The 16,066-nt window shown below is 39.2% G+C and overlaps 1 protein-coding gene across 1 annotated transcript; it reads right to left on the bottom strand.

Annotated features, from left to right (window-relative positions):
• Positions 1-715: 715 nt before the first annotated feature.
• LOC108598722 lies at positions 716-3,079 on the bottom strand. The gene is made up of 2 exons (XM_017985452.2): positions 2,130-3,079; positions 716-2,071 (listed from the first exon to the last, which is right to left on the bottom strand). Exons 1-2 carry the CDS (start codon positions 2,907-2,909, stop codon positions 1,364-1,366), a joined length of 1,488 nt encoding a protein of 495 aa, XP_017840941.1. The 5' UTR covers positions 2,910-3,079; the 3' UTR covers positions 716-1,363.
• Positions 3,080-16,066: the final 12,987 nt, after the last annotated feature.

The following is a 16,066-nucleotide window of genomic DNA, read 5'->3' as shown; positions in this document are numbered from 1 at the left end:
CTGCGCTTGAAGTTTCTATGTATTAGAGCATGCGCCTGAAATTTCTAAGAAATTTGAGCTGCCAATTCCTGCAGCTAAGCTTAATCGAGTTGCCAGTGCTGAAAGAAGAGAAATGAAAGACAAAGAGTTGCAGCTGCATAGTACTGCATTTAAATTTAAAACAACCCAAGTTTATAAATTGTTCAAAAAAAGTGGTCAAAAATTCAAGAAAATAAATCTTTTTGATGCAAGTCAAGAAGTTTCAATTGTTAAACTAAATGCAAAGCTTAATGTTTGACCAATCTATGCATAAAAATATTTAAATTGTTTTTTCTTTTTCGTTGCAGCGAAGTCTTTAGAAGCTGCAGAAGTGCACTGGGTAAGTCCATCAATCCTTGCTTAGATCCTAATACTAAATTATTAAATTGAAATACGCTTGAATTCAAGTTTATTCATATGTAAATATAGAGTAAAATAGCATACATAAGCTCCAACTTGCATCTAGTTTAGTTATGATTGCAATTTCGAGCTTGTTGCTCTACTTCTTATAATATTAATGACCAAACTTGATTTAGAGATTCAAACTAATTATTTATTGTTGCGAATCCGAGCTTAGTTGAGTTTAATTTAGCAATGATTATTTATTATTCAACTGCATAGATTGCAATTTAAAATTTGGTTCGAATTACCTTTAAATATATTCATAGATTTATATTTCTTAAACTCTCTCTAATTTATTTATCTAAACACAATGAATTGCCTAAAAATGAACAAATAATTTGATTAACCTGTTTTCGCTTTCAATCACACTGCAGCTGCTTTTATTAACTGTCAAACGAAGGTTGAAATCATAATTTTGTGGCCTCTAAAAATTAATGCACAAGCAGAATTTTGGTTTAAAACGAATGTTGCCTCAGATTAGACGCGACGTATGCTTAATACAAGTTTATGCTAATGTGTGTGCGCGCATGTGTGTGTGTGTGTGTGTGTGTGCATGTGTTAACTGTCAGGCAAGTTTAAATGACAAGCGACGTCTTTTGACAGCTGCAAGCTAACGGTATTACAACTGACAGTTGGCGTCTGCTGCGGTTTACGTTAAAAGCCAAGCCGTAAAGCCTAGGCCCAAGTTAAGACCTCATACCCACAGCTTACTCGTGTGTGTATGTGTGTGTGTGTCACTGTGTTCGTGTGTGTGTGTGCACAAATTTATGGTTATGTTAACAAAGTCAAGCCATTCAAGTGGCAAGCCAAAACAAGCTGAGTGAGTGTGCCACGCCCACATATTGAATGCAGTCATGTGCATGGAAGCGAAAACATTTTGGCTAAGCGAGCGCGTACACTGCACGAAAACGCGAACGCGAACTGTTCTAAAATTTGGAAATTATTATTCATGCTCGGAATCCGGCTTGGCCGCTCGCTCACGCGGCGCTGAAGCTTGCGCCTGCTCCGCGGCGGCGTGCGCCTCAGCCTCCTCCGCAGCCTCCAGCTCAGCCTTGTGCTTATCCTGCTCCTCCTGCAGGCGACGATTCATCTCCGCCGCATAGTCCGCAAATGTTAGATTTATATCATATGGCGTACGCCGGAATATATTCGCAGGCGTATAATTGTTCGGCACGGGCCAATAGAGACCATCGTCATCCGCAGCAAAGGGCATTTTTCCATAGAGATCCACAAACTCCTTGAGCGTGTAATAGAAGCGCGTCGAGGCCAGCACCAGCTCAATGCGCTGAATCTCCGGCAGAAGCTTGCGAAAGACTTCGGCGGGCAGCGAGGCGGACATTGTGGAGAGGGTGCGCTTAGTTGCCACCGGCGCCTCCGTGGACTCGTCATCGCCGCTGCTCTCAACCATAGCCTCTTCGAAACCCTCCTCGCCTATGAGGGACTCCGAGGGAAAGCTCAGCTCCAGTTGGGAGGGTTCTGAGTGTTGTGGGTCCAACGTATTGCTGATCAGACTGCAGATGGTGCGCAGCTTGTCCTTTATAATCAAATGCTGTTTGCCCATGAGGTACTCATCCGAGGGCGTCGAGGTGGGAAACTTTTCATTAATAAACACAGCATTCAAGCGGCGCGAAATCAAATCCTTGGTGTACAGCTGGGGTAGATTTTGAAGTTATTATAGCTGGTTTTAGCTACTTTTGGCTAATACTTGCTTCTTTGATATAATCCTCAATCATAAAGATGCGATTGCTCTGCCAGTAATCCTGGCTCATCTCCAGCAGCTCCTCACAGAACAGACACATCATATCCTCGCCGCTCTCCAGCATCAACAGGGTGTACTCACCCATGTAGAGAAACAAACCACACATGGGATCTGGAGTGAGACACATGCGTTGGCATTTCCTCTGCACATCTTGCAGCTTTTCCAAAAATATATCGTAGAAGTCGCGTTTCTTCACAGGCTCTGGTTCGGGCTCGAGCTCCATTGCGACATTCTCCGCTCCGTCTGAGCGGGCTGCATCATCATCATCAATCTTGGCAAAGTCAAACGTGTGCGTAACCGTTTCCTTCTCCTCTCCTTCGCCAGGGGCGAAAATTCTAACCACTGGTCCATGTGGCGTGTCTGGCGTGGTTGGCCTTGAGTAGTGTTCCTCCTCTTCCCCGCCAGAGCCCTCAGCTTCCACCAACGAAGCAGTGGCGCTCGCATTGCTTTTCTCTGTTTCAGTCGTCTCTTTTTCCGTAACAGCCAAAGCGGCGGCTTTCTCCGCCTCCACCGCCTCCAAATCCACATTCTTGGCGAATATAAATACGCGCTGATAAAACACCGATGTCTCCATCTCCTGCAGCTCCTCATCCACATAGTCCACCAGCGACTTGCGCACCTTAAACACATTCGGTCGCTTCGCGGTGAAGACAGCGCGACGCGCCATGCGCGACACCCGCGATTTGCGCAGCGCTGTTATCGAGGCATGTTTGGAGCTCCGCTGCGCCATGACTAGACCGCAGACCAAAGACTGATTGCCCTCGGCTTAGCTGCAGTTTGTCAATCAATAAAGTTCAGCTTGTTGTTGTTTCTCTTCTACTTATTGTTGTTGTTGCTATTGTGGGCTAGTCAACAGTCAAGCTAAATGGTTGCTAAGTTATGTGTAAGCAACAACGACGACAGCTGACAATGTTTCGATACATAAAATACTTTTAAAAGTTGCTTAGATTAGTTAACTATAGGATCCATATTAAAAGAATGTAGGGCAACTAACACTACTACACTTATTTATAATTCATAAATGCTCACTTAAAGTTACTCAAGGAGGGGAAGCGCTGACGTTAACTGCAATCAAAACTTCACAAAGACAAATAAATTGATTTAATTGACTATTTCATATTTTACCAAACTAATTTTATGCCTGCACTAGTTGTTATTTTTATTTCGACATAAATTTGTAAATTATTTTCTCTTCTTATTTTTGTTTACTCACGAGAAAGTATGAAATGCATTCGAAATGTTAATCTTATTCCAATTGTCAGTTTAGTATATAACAATTCCAATGCAATTCGTACTAAACGTTACATGCTTTAGTATAAAGATTCTTTTAAACGTTAAATTTAAAAGCTATAAACGGTGATAAAATCGTACAAAAATAAAATAGAAATATATTCTCTGCAGTCAGCATGTAACGTTTGACTAAAAACTTGGCAACATCATTTGATTTGCATTTGTGTCCATTAGAGATGGGAACGGGTCTGGTCCCAGCCCAAACAAATTCACAAAAAGGTTCGGTCGTTCTTTTTGAAAAATTTGTATGGTCTATTATTATTCTAATAATTTGTTTAACATGTTATCAATCGTATTAAATCGTAACTTATTGCTTAGCCCCGAGCACTGACGATTCTAACGGACGCGGCTCGGGAATTTTTTAAAGAGGCAGCGACACGAAGCTCGAAGCAGCCCGTGCCCATCACTAGAGCATTTGCAATTAACTTACAAATAGACACCGAACATAAAACTTGCTCCTAGTTTAAATTATACAGAAACAACAGCGAATGTTAAGAATAAATAGAGTTGTTATCAGCTGGGAAGGTAAGCAAATATTTTTTGCTGTGCACACTTGCCAAACTGTTTTTATTTGGCATGCTAAGTTTGTGTGTGTGTGTGTATGTGTGTGTGTAGCTGCTACCTCAATTATTATTATCATTCGCATGAAATCCAAATTGTCTGCTGTCTGTGCAGAGTTCTCGGCTCTGCTCTGCTCTGCTGTTGGAAGTTGCGTTTGGCTTTAGCAGCGAGTTAATTTATTCATGGCGCATTTATGAGCAACTACTACAACAAGGAGGCCAGACACAGGCTACGGCAACAGTATGGCAGCTAAAACTTCTTCATCAACAAGCGCTTGCCCCACACTCTCGCTAGCTGCGGCGCACACTGGGGCATACAACATGTTGAAATGATAATGAGCGTAAATTGTTTTTTGACTTGACTTTGACTCAGGTGTTTGGGGGCCACAAAATACTTAAGTTTTGTGCGCCTGGTTTATTGACTAGAGCTTCAGCTTCACTTTCAGCTGCCATAAGTAGTTGGCTTAGCAATTTGTGGTCTGGTCTGGTCTGGTGTGTGGTGCTTTAAAGTTAGTTTTAGCTTTCAGCGTTGTCACTGGCATTTGTGTGTGTCGAATTGAGTTTCGCTTTCAGTAAATATGTTTGCATAACAAATGTGTCCTTGCTTTGTCTATCTGTCTATCCTTCTGTCTGTTGCAGCAGCAGCAGCAGAAGCCTGAGCACAGCGTTGATTGCAGCCAAGTTCTTGGTCAATATTTGTCAATTTCAATGAAATGAGAATTCGACATGCAAGCAAACAAGCAGACAGACAGACATACACAAACTGGTTAGACTCAGCTTGCAACAGCAGCTAACATTGCTAGCAACAGTGGCATATCGTTGCAACAGTGGCATGCAACCAGCATTCGTCGTTGCCAATGCAAACAAACCCACTCCTTGCTGACTTCTCTCTCTCTCACTCTCTATATATTCAACTCAAAGCTACAGACAGACATTGTTGCTAGGCAGTTGACTGCTGAGGCTGACTAAGGTAAATTAATTGCGATTCGTATGCACTGCCAGTGGCAGTGGCAGTGGCATTTTTGTCTGTTGCAAAGTGATTGATGCGCAGGCAAATCTATTCAATTGCTTACAATGTGAGCACATTGCAGCATCGAAGCGACAATTCAATGCAGACAGCGCTACTAATTAATCAATGCTAACAAATATTAAGTACCTACAAGCAATATCTGTTTGATTTTAGCTTCATTATAGATAGATCAGCATATGTAAATATAAACTCCCGCTTGAATAGGAAGCAAGTCTTAAACAAATAGAAGCTCACTTACCACATAAAAAAAACAATCGACTTCAAAAAACAATATTTTCTTTTATTCTGCATTATGTAAACTCACATTTGCGTTTCCCACTTGCCATAACAATCACAGTCAGCATTTTAGCAAGAAAAGAATGTTTATTCCATAAATGTAATGGGTATGGAAATCTTCTGCACTTTCACACTTGTGTACTAAGACTTTAAAGATTTTTTTGTTGTTTATTGCTTATGGCCATAACTTCCAAGCTTAGATAGATTTAGCCTATTAACTTATTATTTTTTTTATATTTATTATGTAATAAATTAATTACTACTAAGCTCATTAAGTATTCATTGTATTATAGTCAAATTCAATTCAATAATTTGTATTTTGAGTTCATCCTCATATATCAAATCATTATTAAAATTATATAAGCCTTTTAATGTTGACAATTAAAGAGAGATTAAATGGATTTGTAGTCATATTAACTATACATGGCATTTATAATTTTAGCTTGGCTCTCTTTCGTGATTTAAAGTCTAAAGCCGTTAACAGATTAATTGTCAAAACGTCACTGCAAGGCTCATCATTCAGTGCAGCTGAGTGTCGAGCGAGCCACATCTAGCCTTGTTATCAGTCACCTGACCATCTATAGTGCATAAATAATTGATTGCACAAGTTTGGCCTCAGCCGAAAATCAAATTAAATTGAAAATTTGCTATCAAAATTGTGTGCGCTTGTCGCTGCTTGCGCTGTTGCCGTTGCTGTTATCAATTATAAATGCAAAATACAAAATGCAGTATAACAATCAAAACTGCACACAAATGCAATTAAAATTTGCGTGCAACAAACAAGTGGCTGGTAACTTTACAAATTATAAATTAAAAGCCACTACCATGCTAGACAGCACCTTTTATTTCACATATTTTAATTAAATTATTTGTCATTGAGCGAGGCAGCCCAGCAGCAGCCAGCCAGCCAGGCAGGCCAGGGCAGTCAGTTGGGCAACCAATTGTTAACTGGGTCAAAAGCTGTGCTGGCAATTTACTGTTTGTCACACAACAAACTTTACGCCCAATGCAATTAAACTGTGCAAAATGCAGTTGGAGCAAAAACGCTGTCGAATTCAATTGATAACCAAACAGCAAGCAATGAAGAAAATTTGTCAGCCTTTGCCAATTAATTGCAGCTAATTTCGGCAGCTTGAAGCGTCGCCAGCCCAGCCCAGCCCAGAGCAACAAAATCAATAATGGCGACTGCTCAGTTTTCAGGCGAGGGTGGCAGGGTGGCAGGGGGCTGGGTGCTGGCCATGTGGCAACTCAATTATATTTTTATTTATGCGCCGACAGTCGCGCACTTAACAAATAGCAGCGTGGTCGGCATCCCTTTTATGGACGCGTTTTGCCTTAGACAATAGAAAATTTATTGTTTGGCCAATCTAGGCAACATTTTTACTAAGCAAACTTTGCGCCTGCTTGTGACGCAGCTAAGCATTAATAAAGTTATGTGTTTGATTATGAAATTGCCCAATGGCAAGCGTGGCGAATGGATTCAATTGCTTGGCAATTGGGTGGGGAGTGAGAGTGGCAGCCGGAAAAAAAGAAGAGAAAAGACAGAGACAAGAGCATAAAAAGGCGCAAGCTGACAATATGCGAGTTTTATGACGCAAACTCTAAGCTTTAAATGAAAGTGAAGTTCGGCGAGGCACACAAAGTTGACTACAAGATATTTGACAAGTTCGCAAAAGCAATTTCGCTGCCTAAAGATTTATTTATAGCACATAAATTTTGAGTGGCGAGCTGAACTCTAACACTAAAAAGTAGGCAACAAAAAATGTATAAGACATTAGCAAATAAAATTGGCGCATAAAATTTAGGAAATTCATATGTAAAAATCTTTGCATGTGCTCGCAATTAAATTTAGTAGACTTGACTGCCAACTGCTTTCACTCATGCATAAATTTCCTCTTGATAATGTCACTGGCATTTGCTAAATCCACTGGCACATAAAGAACTGACCTCAAAGTGTTAAATTCTCTGTTAAATTCCTTTCGCATGCCAAGTTGCGACTTCCGCTGCTTAAAGTTTCACTTTCAAAGCATTTTTCTATTTTTAAAAATGCCAAGGCTAAGCTGCAGCATTTTTTTAAAGCATTTCTGCGCAGGTTTTTCTTTTGTTGTGTTGCTGTTAAATGTTTAATTGGAATGACAACAGCAATTAGCATTTAGATAAACGCCTTTGTTGTTGCTAACAAGCAAAACAGTTGCTGCTGCTGTTGTTGTTGTCGTCAGTGTCTAGTTGCAATTTAAATAAAAAAATAAAATAAAAATGCGCAAAGCATGAAATTGCATGTTGGCAGCAACAACAAAATAACAACAATGTCAGGCGGGCTTTATTAAAATAAAATGCATATATGTATATACATTTATATGTGTGTAAAGCGACAAGTGTTTCACATTTTTAAAACTGTAACTGTAACTGCAAATATCAAGCAATTAAATTGCAAGCAGCAGCGTGAGCCAACTAAATGAAATACAATACCAAACTCAATTTGCTAGCATCTAAATCATTTTTAATTTGTACAACAATGCGCATGGAACAATAACAAATACTTTTGCAAACAGTACATAAGTTTTAAAACAAACACACACACACGCACACACAGGAGAGGCACACACTCGAGACTAACGACAACAACAACAACAAATAATGCAATATACTGTGCAAGCTACGAGAGTGTACAACACACACACACACACACACATGCATGTACCGTTACACGTTACACGCTGCTGCACAATTATTCAAATCCACGCGCCATGACTGACTGCAGCTAGAAAAAGAAGAAGTGAGGAGCAGTGTTTGCGATTTTTTGTGTGCCTTTTACTCGTTGCCACGTTGTTTTGCCATTTTTGTATTTTTTATATTTGTCAATTTTTTATTACAACTGGGATTTGAGCATTTTAGTTTTGATTCAAAAGCAAATTTAAATACTCAAAGCACTTTCTGTATATAAATTTTTCACTTTTTTTTTTTAAAGTAACTTCCACACTTACACTGATTACGCTGGCCATAAACAGATGGCAACTTGGCTGTTTTGCTATCAGGAGGCTAATAAATACGCCCCCTAAGCACATATATTGGGCCACGAAATGACATTTTGGTGCAAATAACCAGATAAAAGCGAGGGTGGTTCCTAAAGTGCCAAAGCATAAAAATACCTACACAGCAAAACTTAATTTCCGTTTCATTTAAACAAGTTGAGTTTGAAGTTCACCTCACAAAAAAAATGAATTTTTTTGTTGGCAGCAACTTTGCCTTACCACCCGCTGCTGCAGCCAAGAGAGATTTACAGGTAAGCCCAGCCCAAAGATACAACATAAAATGTTAGATACAACATAAAATGCTTGTCGCAGCGTACTCTGATTGTGTCTGATTGTGCGGCCGTGCAACATGGCGTATGAGCAACATATAGCTGCCATTTGGCATTGCCACTTACAAGTAATAACATGCCGCACGAAAAGGTGGCATAAAAATCTGGCCAGGCCAACAGCCATTGACAATGCGTGCGAGGGCCATAAAATCAGTGACACAGAGAAAGAGAGAGAGAGACAGAGAGAGAGAGAAAGAAAACAAAGCAGAAAAAATTGGGCACACGTTGGTGGCCACACGAAATAAAGTCCTGCTCAAGGCTTCGGCTCTAACATAAAGAGTCTTAACATAATGCGTGTGATTGATTTACCTGTTTTTTTTTTTGCCACACAATGGTTGTGTGCCAAGCATACACTTGAAGAAATAAGTAGTATGGAAACAATCAAATTTTGTAGCAAAAAATTACTACAAACTTATTTTATTTAATATCGACAATTGATAGAAAATGAGTATAAAATTGAAATTAGGTTAATGGAGGGTAGTTTATTTTTAGTAGTAGTTTATTAATAAAATAACACCTCTGCCTATGATCTTTAATTATAAAAGAGATCGTTGAATTGTCTGTGCCGTGTTTTGCTAGATTAATCATAGAATGGGTTAGAGCTTGTTATAGCTACCAACATAAGAGAGGCTTAAAGCAATCCGATATCAAATTTATGTATTGGGATTCTAAATTTAGCAATCAAATTTAAAATTCAATAAAAAGTTTTCCTTTGTAGCTTAGCTTTAAGTTTGCTAAGCTTGGGCTTGCTTAAAATTATTAACATAGCTCGAGTTATTCAATCATATTCTTGAACGCTTTAAAATTTTAATTACAATTCAATTTTCCTTATTTTAGTGCAGACAAAACTTCAAAGCAAACTTCATATCAAATTGCTTTGCAGCATAAATTTTTAAATGTGTGTAGGTGTTAGCTGCAAAAATTCCTCGTGTATGTGTGTGTGAGCATCAGGCTGGATTAAAATTAAAGGCGTAGTGCGGTGCTAAACGAAACACAATGAACCTGGTCAACACAGACTTCAGTCAACAACAATTTGCATGCTTGTGAGCCTTTCAATTTTTCTTTCTTTTTGTGTTTTTTTTGTTGTCAGCATTTTGCACAGACGAGAGTGTCAAATGCCATTAGAAGTTTATGTGCGGGCCTTAAGCTCTCTATCAGCCACAGCAGCCAGTGTTAAAGGGCACGCGACGCCAGGCCAGACTCGAGGCGGCGGCGGCGGCAGCAACAAGCATAAAAAAAGTTGCTTAGTTAAAAGTGTTTGTCATTGTTGACACCTTGCGTCTTGGCGCTGTGCGAAACTTGAGACTTGAGCCGACAATGACAGCGGCAAAGCAAAAAGCCAAGGCTAAAGGACAAAGTTTTTTACAACACCACTGTGAAGGGTAGGGGGGTGGGCGGGGGCGGACACGAGGCCAACGTTGATTGTTGTTAAATATTTGGCGTTGTCGCGCACAGAAACTTGCGTAAATCTAATTTATTACATGCGGTCAGAAACAGTTTTAAAGCGCGACAAGCCGCAAATACAACGCAGCTACAGATACATGTATGTGTGTGTGTGTAAATCTTTTGAGCTTGCCTCATGTGGCAAACCTCAATTTGACTTTATAGCTGCCAACAGCTGCGCCTCGGTCTCTGCCATTTATTAGCGAAATTTGCTACAAGCGCCGCCTCGAAAGTGATGAAGTGCACTTCAAACTGCAGTTTAGAACTGCAATTGCGTTTGCGCTTTCATTACTACGCCCATAAAAATGTCATTGCCAACTGCCAGCAAAAAATAGCCCAATAAAATAACCTTACTTATAATATATAAAAAAAGGAGAAGAGAAGCGAACTTATCAACGTAAACAATTCGAGCACTTCAACTAGTTTCTGGCGTCTCGATAGTGATTCAGCTAAGCATTAGAGACTCCAAGTGCCTGCGGGTTGGGGGTGGTGTGTGTGTGTGTGGGACACAATTTTGTGGCTGCACTGCATAATGAAAAGTTCATGGCAAGAGCGACAAATTTTTATGAGCAAACTTTCAATTACCCAACTTTTTTCTCGCTTGAATTACTTGCGACCCAGACAGACCCACACACATGTGAACAAGTTTCGAGTGCGGCGCGCGTTATATTAACAAGTCTGGCAAAGCTTTTTGCCGCTATATTTGGCTTATCAAATTTATAAATATTTGTTGTTAACCCCTTTGCTTATTCATAAGTTAACTGACCTGACTGCAAGTTCAGTGTCTACCTTCTTATTATTACTTTACAGTCGTTTGCAGTCGCAGTCGCAGTAAATTTACGAGCGCTTTTAGGCAATTTTTCAACTTGCTACTTAGCGCCAAGACAACACTTAAAGTACACACACACACACATACACATACACGAAATTGTTGAAAGCGCATACAAAAGCATGAAATATGTTTTAAGCAGCAGCAAAGAAAAGACGCTCGCGTCGAGTTTCATTTTTGAGTGCGGCAAACAGTTTCATAACCAGCTGCTAAACACATAAACATAAATCATAATCTGCTTGGCACGAGTACATAAATTATTGACGCTAAAGAGTTCGAAATGTGCAAACAACACGCACACACACACACACACACAAACACACAAAAGAGCAAGCATAGTGATAATAGCTACTAAACACCTACTTAACGCTTGGAGTACAGTTATTAAAATGCAAAGCACAAAGGCAAAGCGCTGCAGCCTGCTGACTGCTGACTGCACTAAATATTAAAGCCACATGCTGGCTTAGCTATGGCCACAAGCAATGTGCAAGCATTTTAGTTGTCTGCAGCTGCTTTTGCTTGCTTTCATTGCTTGCAGCTTGCTCAATATTTTTGTTAGACATTGTCTGCGTTTTTAAAGCGTTTATAGTTTGCAGTCTGTTGTGTGGGCACACAGCGCGTATGAGTTATGCCAGCAAAATTTCTATAGAGCCAACACATATGCTGTTAATCAAAATTGATATTCAAGCTATTTCGACTAGCTGCACTTAAGATTTAGAGCAAGCGCAATAAATTGCATAAAGTCAGAAATTGAGCACAGCTAACTTAAGAATTTAAGCAACATTTGCTAGAGCTTAGAGTTTCCCATTCTATCTATGCAAATGCCAGGCACTTCTGTGGCTTAGCATAAGTCTATCAAAATATCATTTAACTATTTGATATAGTCTACTCTCCACTCCACACTCCACACTGCAAAAAAGCAATCACAATTACTTTGCTTGTTGAAAACGTTTAGCCAATTTTCCCCATAGACAGACCGCGCATGAAAGCAAACAATTCAAATTCAAATACAAATACAAATAGAAATAGAAAAACCAAATGCGAATACGTAACGAAACAAACACCTGGCACAACCTGAAAGAATCACAATGCTGTGCATTTAAAATTTCTATTGGCATTTTGCAGTTTTCAGTCTGTCAGTCGGCAAAACAAATTGACAAACAGCAAAAGACCGCGATAAACACAAGTCCACAGGGAAAGAGAGAGAGAGAGAGAGCAGAGCAGAGCAGAGTAGCAGCAGCAAAAGCTTGTGCAACAAATGCAGCCAAGCGTTGAGGTAAACAAGAATTCAGTTTTCAAATTGAATTGAATTGATGAATGCTGATTTATCGTAAACAGCCCAAACGATGACGACGAGCACACACTAAAAGCGCTTAAGTGCAAAAGCAAAACTGAGCAATTCTATTTTACAAATGGGGTTTTAGCTGCAGAACGAGCGACCGCTTTTAGTCAAGGTCAACAAACAAATTGTGCGCCGAGCTGAGCTCGCAAAAGTAGGCAACGATTTTTGGGGAATAATTTAGGCTGGGGGGTAAATGAATTTTAAATACACTTGTACTTCATTTAAAAAATATTTAAAAGTCACTATAGGCTAAAGAATTTTATAAATAAAAATACAAATATATTGTGTTTATAATTTATAAAATTATAAATATTTTTCATAAGCAATATTTTGTGTGTATCATTTTTAAGCTTTATTTTGCACAAACAATACTATAAATTATTTAAATATATTTAGCGCACAATTTTACCCTAACCCTTAAACTCTTTTTAGGGCAAAAAACAACAAACCCAAATGTGTTTTTTAATAAAGCCTGCCTGGCCGTGGCCACATATGCACACCAGGGACATAGCAGGCCCTAGAGAAACTTGAAGATAAATCGTTATGTGGGCAAAGCAACTGTCTGCCTAGCCATGAATCACAAATGGGCAGCTGTGTGGCAGGCATCGATTATATGCAGCCTGAGCGACGCAATTAAAAACGCATAATTCATGCATCAAGAAGCCGCAAGCAAAATAAAAAATACAGGTAAGTGCAAATGCTTTTAAAGGTCATCAAGAACTTGCCTGGCCGCAAAGTCAAAGGCAAAACTACAATAATTAGAGCTACGTAGCTGACATATGTGAATGTTGGAGCAGAGCCGTGTCGCTTTAATTATGCAGCCACACACACACACACATGTAAGCAGAAAAACATGTTGCGGCAGCTGCGACAATGACACATGATTATCAGGCTCAAACAGTAGTTGAAGGTCTGGCCAAGTTGGCAAGTCCCTTGATGCTGTCAGAAAACCTCTTAGCTCGTACCTGAGAGCCGAAAGCATATTGTTACATAAATACATAGGCATGGACATGGACATGTTGTTGCCTGCTGCTGCCACCGCTGCCATTAAATGCCAAGCAGATGATTAATGGGCTTGTTGTTATTGTTGCTACTGAGCGATGTGAGGCGCACAGCAGGTAGCAGGCATCAGGCAGCTTGGGATAAGCGACAGCTCAGCTATTGACAGCTTAACTAATAAAGGCTGAACTGCTAATCAGCAATCAAACATGCGGACTAACAAAAGATACTTTGGCATTTAATTACATATAGTGAAGCACTAAATGCCATCATGACTAATGCTATTATTTTTATTCAAATACTAATTGACTACGATTTCTAAATAAAAAGTATAGCAAAATAATTGATTAGATTGCATTATTTTAAAATTGTTTTTCAATTATATTTGCTTAATGGCAATGTCATAAGTTATTGAAAATATTTCATCAGCTAATAAGCTCAGATTATGTTCAAAAAAGCAGCTTAATTAATTAGTGAAATTTATTGAAATTGAATAGAACTAATATTGTATTTGAATTTAATTCAAATATTATTTAATTTTATAGCTTTATGCGTCCAACTTAACCGCGTATAATATTTGAGCTTATGTTTATGGCACTCACTCCATATGTTAGCCTAACTCTAACCGCAATTGTTTTGTGATTCTGTGGCGTAAAATTCACATCAATTTGTTGTTTGGCCTTGTGACAGCACATCACAAATTCATGAAGCTCTGGCTCTGACCATAAAAACGGAGAGCACATGCAGCGCAAACATAAAAAATGGCATTGCACGCATTTGTAGCTTAGGCCATCCATCAAAAGCGCAGTGGATAACAAAAGAATTTTTTGTGCTGCTATGGCGACACCACATGGCGTATGCGTATTGGGTTGGCCACTGGTGTCAGTTTGATTGCCTTCAATAATTGTAATTAATATTCAATCACGCAAGCAATTTATGCAAGTTGCTGCTGCTGTTGTCCTTTCATGCTACGGGCTAACAAGATTCGTCAAGCTTGCCAGCTGCAGCTTAGCATAATATTTGATATAATTTTTCAATTACATTTTAATTAACAGCCAGGGCGGCCCTTGTGAGCACTTTGATGTTTATAATTTTGGCAAGGCACGAGGCAAGGCCGAGCTACAAGCTCTAGCAGCTGCCTGTCTATACGCTCAACTGCACACCAATTCATATACATATGTACTAACGGTATATATATTTAATTTATTGCTGCTACTGCTGTCTGGCCGTCTGAAGTCTGCCTGTCTGTTGTTGGCTTTTTTGCAGGCTTGAGCTATCCGGCTGACAGGCGATTTAGATTGATTACCCGCTGTGCCCGGCAGTTTAATTAATAAAACGCTGTACGACAGTTAGACAGACACACAGACAGACAGAGCGACACAGTTAAATAGCACAAATTTATAATTGTTGCTCATGCTGCTCTGCCTTATAATTATTTCTGCTTAGCTGCTGGCATTCATTAACTTGTCGCCAAGGTGTCACAGCTCAATGTTTACCAATAAATGTCACAGCGACAGCTCGAAATTAATTTCATTTCATTGCGCACTTGTTTTTCCGCTCACGCTAAGCTCTGTGCGCTGTGCTCAAATTAAATGTCAAATATGGCGAAAATAGCGCAGAGCTATAAAAAATAAAAACATAATAATAATTAATTAGTGCGCTTGCAATATTCGCTCCCTAGCCGACGGTGCGTATGATTAATCTGGGCAAGCGCTTAGTTGAGCTCACTACGTGTTTTGCCCTTGGCCGTTTTAAATTCATCATTGCCACGCCTACAGCGGCACGCTCAGCTGCTCCACGCTCGCCCACGCACATACAGACATAAATCTTTCAAGTGTCACATAAAATTTCCGCACATGCACAGAATCAAAATGTAAAGCAAGTAAAAATGTTAACAAAAAAAAACCGGAAGCAAACTATTAACAAGGCTACGAAGTGTGCATACGCTGTAGTGAAGAAAGAATAAGTTTCAAAGCATTATTTTGTTATCGATACTATCGATAAATTAGGATACACTTCTTAAACAGCAAGAGTTTTAATTTTAGTATTTTTACATACAATTTAATCAAAAGATGTTTGCAAACTTTTAATATATATGACAGTATTTTTATGAGCTCCAGGATTAACCCAAAAAGTATAAACAAATAACGATTAACTATTATATTTATGTGAAATTCGAGCTGATTAACTGAACAACAGTTTTATTTTATTATAGTTATAAAAGGGCTATATTACCTTAAATTTGTTTAACAAGTTGTAAAAGAAAGTATTCTGCATTTTTGAGGCATTTAATGCTCCACACTAAAAGTTTGCCACCTTAACTCCAGCAATGTTAACATAATTGAGCAACTCCCTAGTGCAGAGCATAAAGAGCTTAGCTTAAATATGTATATGTATGTGTGTGAGTTTTGCATGCTAACGAAAGTGAAATGTAGACTGGGGAAACAGATCAAGAGAAAGGCACTCGAGAGACAACTCGTATAGTGTAATAAGTCAAGTTATCAAAGTTAATAATTCTTAATGTTAGTGCATGCAAAAGACGAGGGCAATAAGCAAGCCGACAGCGCTGAGAGCGCATAAAGAGGGGGCGGGGGTGTGGGCAAGGGCGTGTCAAAGAGACAGACGACATGTCAGCGGCAATGGCTATAAAAGAAGACAACTTCAAATAAATATAAAGATGGAATTTTTTTGAAATTTATGCAAAAAGCGGCAGCTAAGAAACAAAAAAAAAAGAAAAAGAATAAAATAAATATATAT

The sequence above is a fragment of the Drosophila busckii genome, chromosome 3L (genome assembly GCF_011750605.1).
Source record: "Drosophila busckii strain San Diego stock center, stock number 13000-0081.31 chromosome 3L, ASM1175060v1, whole genome shotgun sequence".
Taxonomy (NCBI): Eukaryota; Metazoa; Arthropoda; class Insecta; order Diptera; family Drosophilidae; genus Drosophila; species Drosophila busckii.
The sequence above is the reverse complement of the archived record's forward strand: the minus strand, read 5'-3'. Positions and strand labels throughout refer to the sequence as shown.